Source organism: Nycticebus coucang, chromosome 4 (assembly GCF_027406575.1).
Source record: "Nycticebus coucang isolate mNycCou1 chromosome 4, mNycCou1.pri, whole genome shotgun sequence".
Taxonomy (NCBI): domain Eukaryota; kingdom Metazoa; phylum Chordata; class Mammalia; order Primates; family Lorisidae; genus Nycticebus; species Nycticebus coucang.
Window position 1 is genome coordinate 92,955,894 of NC_069783.1, and position 16,210 is coordinate 92,972,103.

General features: G+C 43.0%; 1 protein-coding gene across 17 annotated transcripts in view; it reads left to right on the top strand.

Moving 5' to 3' along the window:
• Nucleotides 1-9,660, top strand: part of INPP4A (inositol polyphosphate-4-phosphatase type I A) — a 141,950-nt gene extending 132,290 nt beyond the window's left edge. For 9 of the 17 annotated variants that reach the window (XM_053588053.1, XM_053588056.1, XM_053588062.1 and 6 more), the window contains one exon: nt 1,981-6,189. In XM_053588053.1, the coding sequence (XP_053444028.1) occupies nt 1,981-2,161 (181 nt within the window). In that variant the 3' untranslated portion in view covers nt 2,162-6,189. The other 8 variants (XM_053588057.1, XM_053588059.1, XM_053588067.1 and 5 more) reach the window with 2 other exon arrangements.
• The last annotated feature ends 6,550 nt before the right edge of the window (nt 9,661-16,210 follow it).

Consider the following 16,210-nt stretch of genomic DNA (forward strand, 5'->3'; position numbering starts at 1 on the left):
ACAAGCCTTCCTTGCACAGGAGCAGGCCTCATTCCCTTGGCCTCCCTCTGCCACTCTAAACCCCAACCCTGCCTCTAATTATGGTTGCCTTTTTAAATTTTCTTATTTTTTTCTGAATTTCTTAAAATCTGTACAGTGAGCACATAGTATGTAAATAATTATTTAAGAAGTAATTTATTACTTCCAAGCAAAACAAAGGTCAGTCCTCCTTCAGGTTTGCCTGCCCTGGAACCCTCAGCACCAGCCCAGGGACAGGGCTTGCTGCCACCTGAGCAGACCCAGACCCTTGCAGTGTCAGGCTTTTGCTTAAAATTTGCTGTTTTATTTTATTTTTTTGTGTGTGTGTGTGTTTTTTTTGGCCAGGGCTGGGTTTGAACCCGCCACCTCCGGCTTATGGGACCAGCACCCTACTCCTTGAGCCACAGGCGCTGCCCCTAAAATTTGCTGTTTTAAGGTGACACTGTTACCCCTGACTTTGTGTCTTCTGGATTGCCCCACTTGGAGAACATGTGTCTGTTTAGTCAGTTGTGAGCCCAAGGCAGCTGGATCACCAGCTGGCAGTTCTGGCCGCAGGGCTGGCCTGTGACTGGGCTGAGAGCCGGAGGAGGCAGCGGTCCATCGCTGCCCTTGAGCAGACCAGGTTGTTTGGTTCTCTCACTTTCTCACATGCATGTTTCAGATGGAAGTATAGAGCATGTAGGTGGGCCAAGGGGGCACCAGGCTGTCTTTCTCCTGGAGACCCAGGGTGAGTAGCGGTCATTGCTGTGCTGTACACATTCAACAACCAGTTCTCTCCCCTAATACCCTGTCTATAGTGTTTGCCAATTTCTGTGGCATAAATACCTCCATTGGGGCCGTTTCTAGCTCCCATTGTGGCAGGCCTGAACCTGGATCTGGGAAGAGATTTATCCACTCAGTGTGCCAAATCCAGCATATCACTGGAGTATCCCTCTATCCCCATTCCAGGGGCTGAAATACTCAGTGGGCCTCCTGAGGAGCCACCACCCTACCTGGCTGGGAGTGTGATGATGGGTCAGTGCTGGCCAGTTTGGAAAGTGTCGCCACAGGAACAGCACATTCCAGCAGGGTCTTCCCAGGGCATCAGGGTTCCTCTAGGAAAGCTGAGGAGGAATAAGCGTGGGGAGGAGCCTTTCCACATGGATCCTTCCCAGACTGCCTGCTGTGTCCTAAGACCTCTGATTCTGGGTCACTGTTGCCACTCAGTGGACATGGATGTGGTCCTAGGTGCCATCTCCCCTCGGTACATTTCTTCTATAGCACCAAAAGGGGAAAGAATCCCACAATTCCAGTGTGAGGTTGGTTGGAGTTCATCCTTGGGGATCATTGTGTAGAACAGTAACTAGCAAAGTTAGGGATGGCAGTGGCTCATAGCTGCCACTGCTGATCCTGAGACCCGAGGCCAGGCTGGGGAGGACCCTGCATTTGGTTCACACCTGAGGTAAATGGTTTTCATTTGTGTGGTTAATCAAGAGGCAGCTTTGACCAGATGCAGTGCACCACCCTCGCTCAGGCATCTGTGAGAAGGTCAACCCCCAATGGTTCTTCATGTTCAGCTTGCTTCTCAGAAACCCGTCTTCGCAGCATGTGGGAGCATGGCAGGGCGGCGTGGAGTTGTGCTTGGCCAACCGAGAGGGGTGAACATGGAAAACCATTCATTCAACCTACATGTGTTTATTTTCAGTAGATTGCAGTATTTTTTTCTTATTTCACTTCTCTTTCTCTCCTTTCTTCCTGTACTGTGTTGGTTTTATTTTGGTCTTCCCTCACCCTTTCCTGCATATCATCCTTTCTTTCTGTTGTGGCTTCATTCCATTCTTTTTTTTTTTTTAATCTTATCTTTTGGTTCTCCTCTTTTCCCCACACCTTTTGATAAAATCCATCGCATGTGTTCTTTTTTTATTTTTGTTCCTTTCCTTTTTTCTTTCTTTTCCTTTCTCCCCAACTTTTTCCTTTTCACAGCATTGGAACACGGGAGGTAGTCACGCAGAAGAACTTGAGCGGCCTGGTGCCCATCCGAGACTTGAGGCTAGACCCCAGCCTCCTCTGTTCCCTTCCTTTATTAGCTCTGAGCCCCAATTTACTGATTGTGTGGCTCTTTCTGAGCATAGCATACCTGGTGACCAAATTGCGTTGCAAATGAATATCATTATGAAAAATTCCTAAGTCACAAGAAAAACAAAAGTGCCAGAATAATGTCCAGCCACCGTGTACCTAACTGGACAGAAGGAATGTCAAAGCGTGGTCTGCCAAGAAATTTCTCATGCCTTACAGTTTGACGTTTTGGTCTTCTGAACTGTAAATATCTGCCAAATTATTTCACCAAGAGGACTTGTTCGTTTAAATCACGTCTTCAGTGCTTGTAACATGTTCTCACAGTGCCCTGCCACTGCACTATTTAGCTGGCCTGGAATTACCTGTACCACATCTCTTACCTTCTGATGTAAAACTGCTGATGACCTGTACATCTCATGTGCCCTGTTTCCAAGAGAAGGGAATTCTGTGTGAAAGAATTTGTATATTTGATACTACTGTTTAAGTGTACTGCTAACCTTTCCTTTCCTTTTGAAGAAAAATGAAAAGAAAAAGATAGACGCTTTCTATAACTGGCTTATCTAGACCAGCCTATTTAATAGGACATGTACTTTCTGCTTTCATTTCAAAGCGTAGTCCCTAAATTACAGTAGCAAACAGTTTGCAGAACCGTAACACTTCCTTGCTCGTGTTTATTATTTCCCATTGGGGGTGACACAAAGCGGTGGACACAGTAGGGCATTGTACCAAGTCAGGATCATAAAGGTAACCTACGGCATGTGGCTGTAGACTTATTCTTCACTCTTCGTGGATCATTAGACTGATCCCAGAAAGTCACGTGTACAGTAACAAAAGACAATTAAAGATACATACATTTATTTTTCTTAAAGTAGCATTTTAAATTTAAAAACTTGCATCTTTAATTCCAGATTGAAGTCCAAACATCTTTTCTCTCTTAATCATCAACTATGGTTAACAATGAAAAAAATCAAAGAAAAAAAATGTCCAAAACATGACTTAAGGAGGGTAGTTGTGGCAGATGGAGCTATAAGAAAAGGTCATTTTGGTTTCTGCTATGACTATTCTTCATTTTCAAACAGCAATGTCCCCAAAACAAGGTGAATTGCAATCTTAACATTCACACGTGGCAGAGGGTAATTGTACACCTATAAAGGTAACCAACTAAATCGGGAAAAGTCCCACACACCCTGTTTAAGAATAGTCGGTGGCTTCTCTCTCTTCCAGTTCATATTAGCACCACGTTGTACTTCTGTTTGCATCCTCCAGCTGGTTCCCCATACACTTTTTTCCTGGAGTGGATTTCTTTTCACCAGTCTAGAAAAATTGGAGTGAATTTAGAGAAACAGGCTTTTCCAGAAGTTTGACTCCATTTGTGCACACAAACCCATTCTACCACAAAGTCTGGCTTCTCCATTCTCCAAGATTCCCAGACCTCACTCTAGGGTTTCTCTTACTTGGCATCAACTCGGAGTCCAGGTTCTAGTACTCATAGAGGTTAGCAACGAGTGGCAAACACCAACCTCAAAGTGTAGAGGTGTCTTCACCACTCCCCAGGAACACCCTTCTTTCTAGACCTCCTGAGCACTGCAGGGTCCCAAGGACTGGCATCACCTCTGTGTCACCCTGTAGGTGACACAAGTGCAGAGTGTTCACTTATCTCTTCAGAGTAAAGGAGGTAGCTGTTGTGGAGCATAGGTCTCCTGGCACCCTTCAGGGTCAGTCACTCACCAAATGCCAGCTGATCGGTGGTGCTGAGTTGCGGCACATGGCACCAGTTACTGGTCTAATCTGTGGTTCTCTGAAAGGTGTGCTCACCACTTGCCCTTTTTCACAGTGAGGTGCACACTTTAGGTCTCTAAGACATCTTGTCTGCTTTATTTGAAAGGGGGAAAGTAGGGCCCACAGCCCCATTCCACAGCTTCCTGGTCCCTGCTCCAGCCAATGAGCTCCTGATGCCACAGTGGTGACAGGTGTGCATGCCTACCTCCAGGGCAGAGCTCAAGGCAGGAAAGCCCATGCACAGAGGAGGGAGCCCCTCCCACTATAGCCAGAAGCTCCCTCCACCCAGGGCACGGGTGGGCTTCTGTGGCACTCTCCAAGGGCTCCTCCCAGCACCCCACCACACAGCACAGGGGAGCCATGGCCAGGCCAAGGTGCTCCTCTGAGAGGGCCTCAGGGACACCATGCTTGACCCTCAGCTGTTATGGTGCCAGCCAGCCACACCTTACTGTCCCACGTGGGTTGGCTATTGGGGTGGAAGAGAAATGGGACCAAAGGGAGAGAGGATAAGGTTCTTCGTTTCTCTCCTCCAGGGGCTGGGTCGGAAGGCAGTGCATGTGCCTGCACAGTCATGGAGGGCTGGCACTAGAGAGGACGCCATGACACCAGCCTAGGCCATGGGTTGGTTTTATTTTTTTTTTCTTTAAAATATCTGAGTATGATCAACATTTATGCTGAATTTTAATATCACTAAGGCCTTTTGCTCATGAAATGAGTGCATATACATATCCAAAATCTTGTCTGCTTTAGTGAGAAATGGAATGAAACAAAGGTAGGGACATGATTCAAGAAAGGGGAGTCATTGATATTTGGTGATAATTTTTATGTTGCTTCTCAAGTAATGTTAGCACTGAGATAGTGTCAATGTCAACCCTCTGGAGGTATGCAGTATTCTACCTGTAATCTGCTTTCTGAAATTAGAGAAATCACACTGAGGAGAAATTCTCCATGGATGGTTGTATGTTTTTTCAACGACTGTGACAGTCACCATTTACTCCTGTGGCCTGGTCCCAGCAGAGGTCTTAACACAGAAGCCAGCTCTCCCTCCACACAGCAACAGGAGAAGCAGCCACTACTTGTATCTTCCATAGAATCACATCTCATGTCACGAGATGAGTTCTAAAATGGAAGGTCCCACCAGAAAGGGAAAAACAGAGTTTTCCTAAAATTAGTTGTCATCTGAGATTTCCCTTCTAATTTTCATTTCAAAAATAGATTATTAAAAGGAATTAATTTATTGATATAATAAAAACAGTTATGGAGCTTGGAAATAATTAAATCCCTCTTGTTGACATCTATTTTAAGACCTTCTCAACATGTGTTTTTGACCCCTAAAAATGACACAGCTAGTGACATGAGTGAAGGTGTTCTTCAGAGGGCAGCAGCCCGGCCTCTCTGCAGGAAATGCCTGTTAACACAGTGCGCCCTTGCCACTTCTGCGTGCCTCATCCTGAACCCCAGTGCCAGCTAATCTAAACGCAGAGACCCTAAATGACAGTTGTTGGCATGTGGATCAGCCACATCACCTAGACTTTGTAAATTCAAACATTAAGGGAAAAGAAAACACAATTTGATTAAAAAACTAAATTGAAATGAAAGCATCATCTTGATTATAACTTCATGTGAGAATTCACATGTTCTTTGCTTCTCAAGTTAGCATTTACTGGCAATAGGTGGTTTTTAAAAAGTTTACAAATTCCTATATAAATGGAGAAGCCATATCTGAAATAGTCCATTAATGGAAGAGGGTCCAAAGATGAAAGGAGGTTAACTGTGCATAGGATCCTATAACTTCTGCTTTAAGTGGACATACATTTTTGATTACTGAATGTTGGGCAAATATTATTTACTCTAGAGGGCCCTGCTTTTGTGGCCTAGGTGTTTGGCTCAGATGAATGTCATACATCTAGCTGAAAGCTTGAGGCTCCGTGACACAAAAGCATATCTGAGTTACCAAATTAGTTAATAACAACCAGGTGGATACTTTTCTAAAATGCCAGAGCTTATCTTTTGAAAAAAATAATTACTGTCTTATCAAAACTATTTTACATATTCTTGATAATGAGACTGTCATTTTCCACCTTAAAGGCTTGAGCAGTTGCCACCGATATTTTTTTAAAATGCATGACATACGGTCTTCACACAACTTGAATTTTTTTGTAAATCACTGTTTCTTAGCAACTGCAAATTTTACATCTCATAAAGGGGATTTTATACTAAATTTGATAACTAGTTGATGTCTTTGCTAGTCGTAGAACAATATAAAATGTCAGGTTATAATGTGCTGTGGGAAGTCATTTATATTTAAAATCACCTTTGCCTGTTAATTTTATGTCTATACCAGAAAACTCTGATGCTCTCACTGAGGACTGGGGCCTGCCTGGCTGTGCAGCCTTGTGTGCAGCATTTGCTTTTGCCCACTGGATTGCCATGACAACCCTCCATCAAAGCAGCTGGGGATGATGCTGGTAGCAAGTTTTCTAGGAAAGGGCATCTATGGGTTCTTATCGGCTTAGTGGCACTTATGCAAGAAATGACCACCTGAGGGCAGCCCATCTGGAGAAGGGTGGCTGGCTGCCACAAGACCTCAGTGGGGTCCCTCCTGCATGACACTCCAGCTCTGTGGAGTCCAGGGACTCCAGTGGGGTCCCTCCTTCATGACAGACCTGCTCTGCAGACAGTGCGCTGGCCCACTGGACTGCCTTGCAGGTAGAACAACTGTCCCCTGGAGATAGCATGTCAGAACAGCCTTCTCAGCCAGAGGGCTTTACTATGTGTTGAATTCTACAAGGAAAATCAGCATTTTGAATTTGATGTGATTACACATCTTGCTAATGCAGAAAAGTGTATCTCTTTATAAGCTTTAGTAAAAGTGGTAGTGTTTCTCCTTCCATTTAATGATAGAACTCTGAGTAACTAGACAGGAGATACCTAAAATTGTTAACTTAAAAGCAAAAGGTTTGCTTCCAGTTACAACGCTGCTTTTGAAAATGCAAAACTCACGGCCCCACACAGCATGCGTCCATCTCTGTGCTTCTTAATTGCCTGTTCAGGAACCTGCCATCTTACGTATGTATTTGTTGTAAATGAGTCCGGCACCCATTTAAATTAATCTTTTTTTTAATGTTATGAAAATAATCATTTCATCTTAGTTTTAAGTCTTTTCTTTTTTCCTTTTTTACTGCTGTCATTTCTTGTGCTTGTTTTTTCCCCAGTGAGGGTTGTCGAAGAGAAAATACAATGAAGAATGTTGGAAGTCGCAAATATGCATTTAATTCCCTGCAGCTGAAGGCTTTCCCCAAGCATTACAGGCCTCCTGAAGGGACTTACGGAAAAGTTGAAACATGAACACTCGGTTTCCTCTAATTAGCTGTTAACATAATAAACGTGGGTACCCTCTAGTAGTGTCATATATGAACTCTTCTAGAAGACCTGAAGGATGGGTTTTATTTTTGTCATTTTTAAACAAATATTTCAGTAAAGAGTCTATGGAGCATGTCCCCCTGCCCCGGAATCAATAGGAGGTAATGTTTGGCTCAATAGCGTGGAGAATAATGGCTGCCCATTCACATAGCCTTTGGCTAAACCACACAGATATCATTGATAGTTACTCATCAGAATCAAGCTAATTTGTCTGAAATGCTAGAAGACTTTTTCAAATGTCTGTTTGCTCACCTTATTTTTCTTCTGAGTAACTCAAAAGTGACCATTGAATTACAATCTACTTTTTAAAAATCCAAATGTAAAATAGTAAATAATACATTAAATAACTGGATCCTAGACAGACCAATAGATGTTAAATGTTAACTCAAGTTCTGGGGAAAGAAGCTAGCACTTTCACACAGTGAAAGTAATTGGTTCTAATGAATTATCCTATTCACACCACCACCTGTGAGACCAGAAGTTGAAAGCAATCTCGATAATCAACCAGAGATTAAGACTTTATTAGTAGGTAACACTTGCAAAGCACGCACACAATTGGGCCACTCTTCTTTCTGTCCCTCTTGAGTTACAGAACAGGGTGTCAGCTTGAGACATAAAGCCAGCAGTAAGGGCCTTTACACTGTCTCCTGTTCTCTAAAGCTCCACATCTAGGTCACCCCATGCCCATAGGGCACATCTCCCTTCCTTTTCTGGATGCTGAGTTACAATCAGTTGAGGACCTCAAATGTGGCATCTCTGATGTCTGAGAGACATCACTCCAAGAGGAAGTTATGCCTGGAGAGATAGTTGAAAACTAAATATTTTTCAACCAATGTTCTTTTGTAGGATTTCCAATATATCTTCTTCTAAAAGACAATACAATCATGTTTGAAGGACTGATAAAAGTGTCTTATTTTTAGGTTTGCAGTAATTGTTATTCCTATTCTCATTCTGTTATGTCAGATGACTCTTGAGAAACAGTTGAAATTATCTCGTGAGAGTTTGAAAGGGATTTATGGGCCATAAAATGTTAAGAATTTCATAGAAAATTATGTCTGGTCATCTTTTATAAGATGGTGATGTCTTATCTGCACATAGCAGAGTTTTTTTTCTTAGAAGTTTATATGTTTTATCAATTCTGTTTATGATGATTATGTTTACATTTAAAAGTCTGTAAAAGAAATATATGTGGCACATATTACTGATGCTGATCCTAATGATTTGAAAACCTCTTAGAAATTCTTATGTCTAAAAGTCTGGGAGCCTATGGCTCCTTTAGAAATATGTAACGAGCTTGGGCCAAGGGCCCAGGGTGCTGAGACACAGTAAGGACCACTCCTGGGCAGGGACACAGAATGGGCAGTCAGAGCCTGCTGTCTCCAGACACCTGCTGGGAGTAAGTTGTGAGGTGGTAGAGGACGCTTTAACAGGGGATGCACTCTCTGCCCCTCCCTCAAAGCTGGGTTCACTGAAGGGTGGGAGGCCTCAACCGCATGGTGGCTGCTGCTGGTTGCACAGACTCCTCTTTAAATGTCAAATTTTGTTCAAAGACAGTTTTTAATATGGTTGATTCAGCCTTTCACCATTTTATTTGTAATTTTTTAGTTCCGTCTTTTCTCATTTTAATGTCACTACCTTTTTAAAAATTGCCATGTTTAAAGTGTTACCCATACTACTTTCAGAATTTTTCTTTCTCTGAAGAACATTAAATATCTGCATTTATCAAAGGGAATATAGCATATGTTGAGTCATCTGTCAACAATTTTGCATGTGGCACATTTATATGAATTATTTTCCCAACTTTTGCTTTATATTATTGGTCATCATAAAACTCTAATCATCGGCTAATCATGTAGAAAAGCTCCAGGTTCAGTATTCTCTCTGGAGGCTTTGTTCCCGGGCTCATGGCGGTGTCACACGCTCCCCAAGCTTACTGGGAGGGGGCGCATTATGTGGCCTCGGAGGCAGCAGCACCTCTCTTTACATACTAGCTTTGTGTTTGTAGTTGCACAGGGAAGGCAGTTTTACAGGTTACTGTAAAAGAGAGGTCCCGTCCAGTATTCCTTACAAGGCCTCCCCATTTAATAAGTGAAATGAGATCTATGGAAAACTGGGAATGTCCCGTGGGTTCTGTCAGAGCTCCTGCAGCACAGTTGCCTTTAGTTTCTTTTAAAGATGTAAAAATATTGTATAATACAGTTTTGTCCCTACACAATTGTATTTGCCAAGCTTAGTGCATTAAAATACTTTTATTTATTTGTTTGGGGCAGTATTAATATACATAAACACGTAGTTACTGTTTTATATATTCTTAGCTCATTCAAAGCCATGTATGCTGTAAATGTGCTAGTCTTTAGAATGACAAATAATAAATAACTGACAAGAATATTAAACTTGGTCTTGCCTGATTCCTTCTCTCACACAGGAAGGACTAGTTCTCTGGCCTGCCCGACTGGTCCAGCACTGCTGGGCATTGCATTGAGTGCTTGAGTGATGTATGCATGTTTGTAAACATGAGACTGTGTGAGACTTCTGTTTTATAACCTTGTTTTTGCCTAATTTGAAGCAGAGGGGCAGGAAGTTATAGGATCCAGAACATGGACATTGGCAGCAGATGGACTCAGGTCCCAATCCTGATTCTACCACTTCGTGGCTGATGACTCTGAGCAATGTGCTTGACCTCTCTGAGCCCGTTTCCTCACGTGCAAAGTGTGAACAGTATGTTCCTGATAAGGTGGTTGTGAGGCACCTTGACAGCCAGTGTTTGTAAATGTTAGCCATTATTGTCTGTGTGTAAACCTGGATCACATCCTTGTGGGTAGCCTGGTCCTCGCGGTGACTTGCAAAACTGCAGTTCCACGTGTATTTGCATTGTTCATCATCACCAGGACTACATCTCGTACCTCTGCACCACCTCCTAGGCACGTGCACTCAATGATCTCTGGATAAATTCCTGGCAGTGGAAATGTCCAATTAAAGGATAATGTAAATGTTTTAAACTTTGAGTTTTAACATTACCAAAATACTACCAGAAACTTAAGCTACCACCTGTTACACATGCCTTTCCTCTTTATTCTCATCAATGGTGGCAGTGGCACCTTGTTCCAATTTCCATTTCTTTGCTTGAACCAAATGTACTTTACATCTTTATGTTTCCATTTTTGTGATTTCAATTGTTTTCCATATGATTGTTTTTGATATACACCATATTAACACCTCTGTCTTGTGCTGCAGACTTTTTAAACCTATTTGTCAGCTATCACTTGACTTCTGTTTATGATATGGAATATATGGAAATTTTAAATGTTTTAAGTAGTCAATTGTACTGTCTTTTATCTTGATGCTTATTCTGAAATCAAGTCCGGGCTTCACCACTGAACGTGGCATAGGTTGAACAGCTGTGTGCATGAAGTGGGTGCAGTGGCATGACTGAAGCACGCATTAGCACATGGCGCAGGCTTGGTTTAAGGCTATTAGTGGTTTCCAGCTTAGCTCTCATGCCCCACAATTATTTATTAAATATTCACCTGTTCTTATTTCTAGAATATATTATTTCAGTTTGACATTTAGACCAATCCATCTGGAATTATTTTGGCATAAACCACATGTTGCATTTGTAGTCTACTAAAGTCAGCCGACTGTCCTCTCCTCACTCGTGTGCCACAGAATCAGCACTGACCAGCTTGCCTCCACCAAGCCAGCCCTAATTTTGCTTCTTTGAAGTTAAGCAACAGGGAAGATGTGTCAGGACACGTAGACAACAGCCACGATGAGCTTCCTCCTGCCCTGTCCTCCAAGTGCCCTTCTGCTACCGCCCTTGGTTTCCTTTTCAGAATCTTAGTAGCTGACCTGGCACAGGCTGGCTGCCCAGGTCAAGTTTGCACAGAAAAATTAAGCAGGGCTAGGGGTTGGAATTGCCCCATTTGTACCTTTTTTGAGGACAGACATGATTAGTCATTGAGAGAATCAGTACTTCACTGCAGGTTGTTCTAATTCTTTACTAATTACCAACATTACACAGCAAGTTGGTGCCATTTTAGAATAAATGTCTCCAAACTCTTCATCAGCATCACGTGTTCCTCATGTTGCAGTAATGAGCGAGGGAACTTCCTGAGCAAGCAGTGTGACAACCCCCCCCCACACACACACACACACTAAAGGGCTGCCAGCATTTCCCTCCTTGCTCACAACAGAGGGAGACAGTGGGTTAAAAGGGCCCGATCTCATGTCTGGATGACCAGCATCTTCTCCTGGTGGGCAGTCCCACACAGAACTCCCCATTTAGAGTAAACAGATTCCCTTTTTCTTGTCACTTTTTCAGCAAAATGTCCTCCTCTTACAAGCACCGGTTAAGGGTTGATTTTTCAGTAAGTTACAGTGAAGGTACTGCCTGCTGTGTACAAACTCTAGCCCAGCCACAAGTTCCCCAGTGATAACCGAACTGATAACCGAACTGAAGTGAGGGGGGCAGCATGAAACAGTGGGCTGCTCATGAGGGCCTCCCAGAGGGATGGACACAGCTGCCTTACAGGTACGTGTGATGGTTTTTACCTTTAAAAGTACCCTCTTCTGAAAGATTCCAGGTATAGCCAAAAGTAGAAAGTAATCAAATTTCAGTGGATAAAATCCAACATTTGAAATCAGTAAGGAAGATAGAAAAAAAGCAAAATAAAAATCACAGAAGTGGGTGGAGACAAGATGGCTGACTGAAGCCAGCTTTCCACAGAGGCTCCTGTCCAGAAGGAGAGTTAAAGGACAGAAATTTAGCAAGTAACCTGGTGGATTAGAGCTGCACCAAGAGAGGAGGTTGAAGAACTCACATCAACCCCGTTGAGGTGAGCTGTGACCCCAAAGGTACAAAATCCATCACCAAGTGGACAGGAGTCCCCTCCCCCATGAGAATGGCTCAGAGTGCCCCACAAACAAACAAGCAGAGTTCAAAGGTCCTCCCACTACACTCCACGGGAGAGACTCTCTAAAAACTGGACCTACCTCCCCTACTAGGGTGCCACAGCGTTCTCCAGCCAGGCACAAAACTGTATAAAATTATAAATATATTCTACCTGCAACTCTGAGCTCCCAGCACTCCCCTCCACTCTCACGCTGAGGTCTGGAGGCCTGTACCCCAGGAGTCCAGATTCATGGGTGATTTCTCAAGGGGTGTGGACAGGGCCTAGACTGCAGCTGGTCAGTGCTGATTCTGTGGCACGCGAGTGAGGAGAGGACAGTGGGCTGACAGGGAACCACACAAGGGCGGTGGTGCCCCGAGGTGCAGAACAGCAGCTGTCTTTTGGCAACAATAGGGCTCACTCCCAGATATTCCAAAGCCACACCTCCAGTCACCCTCAGCAACCAGAGGAGGTCAGGCATCTACTCAGGTGGCAACCACCACAGAACAGATTGGGACTAAAACACAGGCCCCCTGAGTAAAGGGTTTGCCTGAGGCAGGACCGGCCTGGGTGGAGCACGGGGGAACTAGAAACACACGTGCAGAGCTGGAAAGTTCCCGGGGGGGGGGGGGGGCTGACCCAGAGGACCGCTTTATTGAGCCTAAGACGCACCCAGCCATCAGGAGATCGTCACCCTATAGACAAAGGAAGACAGGCTAGAACTGACAGGTAACTGAATACAAACCTGCAGGAGCGAAGACAGGGCCTGAGGCACAGGCTCTGGGAACTCAAAACAGCTTCTCTTCTGCAGGGGAATTTGCAGGGACAGAAACAAATTCCTGCAAAGTTGTTATGTTCTGTCCTGTCAGTAACATCAATCAGGGGCGGGGCTAGAACTGAGTGAACACCCCCAGCCTCCATCAAGTGCCTGAGGTTGTTGGGCCTCACCTCCCCCTGCTAGATAGAGGCAGAGCGCAGCAGCCTGGCTGAGCAGAAATAGATTTCCTTGTGATTCAGGCAGGTGCAAACCCCTGGAGTATCTGTTCACTAGAGGCAACTGGGTCACAGCCCTGCGGGGCTATCAGTGACAGGGTGTGACAGAGGTGCAAGGTGGGTAAGGAGGCATCAACCTTCCCAGACTGATCTATTTGCTGGGTGGGTCCTCCTGACTCCACGGAGCACCAGAGCAAGCCATATCTCAGTAGTCACCAGACCCCTACGATCCAGCTGCCAGAGACCTTTTAAACTCTCCCACCTGAGACAATTGATTTGGACCTTTTGAACTGAGCCTGTCACCCGAGGACTATTCAGGTGGTGCCCTGGGTGTATGGTTGTAGGAAGGTTTGATTTCCCTTTTCCAATTGTTGCCTGTGGGGGGGTGGGTTATTGCTGGTATTTCTCCACAACTGAGACTTCAACCCAGAGTAACTGTTTCACTAGGGTCGAACAGAGACCAGCTGAAAACAAGACAGAACCACTTAGCCCCACCACATCAAACAGGTCCCCAGTTTCTCAGGCCACAGCACTGTACGTGTCCTCAACAAAGCTTCAGGGGAAAAATCAAACGATGTAAAACAATCATGGGGCGGAATCAGCAGAAAAACTCTGGTAACATGAATAACCTGAATAGATCAACCCCCTCCAAGGAGAGATATGGCAGATGTAACTGAACATCCCACTCATAAACAGCTGGTGGAGATGTCAGAAATCAAATTCAGAATTTGGGTCGCAAACAAGATAGAATGGAGGAAAATCTGGAATTAGAAATTCGAGGAGAAATTCAAAAGTTGGAATTAGAAATTCGAGGAGAAATTCAAAAGTTGTCTTAAGAATTTAACAAATTTAAAGACAAAACCACCAAAGCTTTTGACGCACTGAAGCAAGAATTTGCAGCCCTCAAAGATCTGAAAAATATAGTGGATCCCTTAGTAACAGTGGAGCAAGCAGAAGAAAGGATTTCTGACATTGAAGACAAAGCCTTTGAATGTTCCCAAACTCTCAAAGAGGAAGAGAAATGGAGAGTAAAAATGGATCATTCACTCAGAGAGCTCTGGGATAATTGAAAGAAGGCTAATATCTGCCTCATTGGAATCCCTGAAAGTGATGAAGTGGCCTCACAAGGCACAGAGGCCCTTCCCCATGAAATTATGAAAGAGAATTTTCCAGACATGCCAAGAGATTCTGAAATTCAGATAGCAGACAGTTTCAGAACCTCAGCATGACTCAATCCAAATGAGACATCCCCCAGGTATATCATAATTAACTTCACTAAAGTTGATATGAAGGAGAAAATACTGAAAGCAGCCAGACATAAGAAATCCATTACCTACAAAGTATAGAATATTAGAATGACTGCAGATATCTCTGCTGACACTTTTCAAGCCAGAAGAGGGTGGTCATAGACTTTTAATCTCCTAAAGCAAAATAACTTTCAACCCTGGATCCTGTATCCAGCTAAACTGAGTTTCATTTATGATGGAGAAATTAAACACTTTAATGACATTCTTATGTTGAAGAAATTTGCCATAACCAAACCAGCTCTTCAGGATATTCTCAGACCTGTCCTCCATAATGACCAGCTGAATCCTCTACCACAAAAGTAAACTCACTCAGAAACTTCTGATCAAACTCCAACTTCCACAGTGGCAAAAGGATGAAAAACGTCCACAGGACTTTCGAAAAACTCGATACCCAAAATTTTATCAGACTTATCAATATTCTCCATTAATGTGAATGGCTTAAACTGTCCTCTAAAGAGGCACAGGTTAGCTGAATGGATACAAAAAAATCAGGCCAGATATTTGCTACATACAAAAATCACATCTTACCTTAAAAGATAAATATAGACTGAGGGTGAAAGGATGGTCATCCATATTTCAGGCAAATGGTAATCAGAAAAAAGCAGGTGTTGCAATTTTATTTGCAGATACTATAGGCTTTAAACCAACAAAAGGAAGGAAGGATAAGAATGGTCACTTCATATTTGTTAAGGGTAATACTCAATATGATGAGATTTCAATTATTAATATCTATGCACCCAACCAGAATGCACCTCAATTTATAAGAGAAACTCTAACAGACATGAGCAACTTGATTTCCTCCAGCTCCATAATAGTTGGAGATTTCAACACTCCTTTGGCAGTGTTGGATCCATCCTCCAATAAGAAGCTGAGCAAAGAAATTTTAGATTTAAACCTAATCATCCAACATTTGGATATAGCAGACATCTACAGAACATTTCATGCCAACAAAACTGAATACACATACTTCTCATCAGCCACGGAACATATTCCAAAATCGATCACATCTTAGGTCACAAGTCTAACCTCAGTAAATTTAAAGGAATAGAAATTATTCCTTGCATCTTCTTGGACCACCATGGAATAAAAGTTGAACTCAGTAACAACAGAAATCTGCATACTCATACAAAAGCATGGAAGTTAAATAACCTTATGCTGAATGATAGTTGGGTCAGAGATGAGATTAACAAGGAAATTGCCAAATTTTGAAAGAAAACGATAATGAAGACATGAATTATCAGAACCTCTGGAGTACTGCAAAGGCAGTCCTAAGAGGGAAATTTATAGCACTGCAAGCCTTCCTCAGGAGAATGGAAAGAGAGGAGGTTAACAACTTAATGGGACATCTCAAGCAACTGGAAAAGGAAGAACATTCGAACCCCAAACCCAGTAGAAGAAAAGAAATAACCAAAATTAGAGCAGAATTAAATGAAATTGAAAACAAAAGAAGTATACAAGAGATCAATAAATCAAAAAGTTGGTATTTTGAAAAGGTCAATAAAATAGATAAACCTTTGGCTAACATAACCAGGAAAAAAAAAGAGTAAATTCTCTAATCTCATCAATCAGAAACGACAAAGACGAAATAACAACAGACTCCTCAGAAATTCAAAAAATCCTTAATGAATATTACAAGAAACTTTATTCTCAGAAATATGAAAATCTGAAGGAAATTGACCAATAATTGGAAGCACGTTACCTTCCAAGACTTAGCCAGAATCAAGTGGAAATGTTGAACAGGCCCAT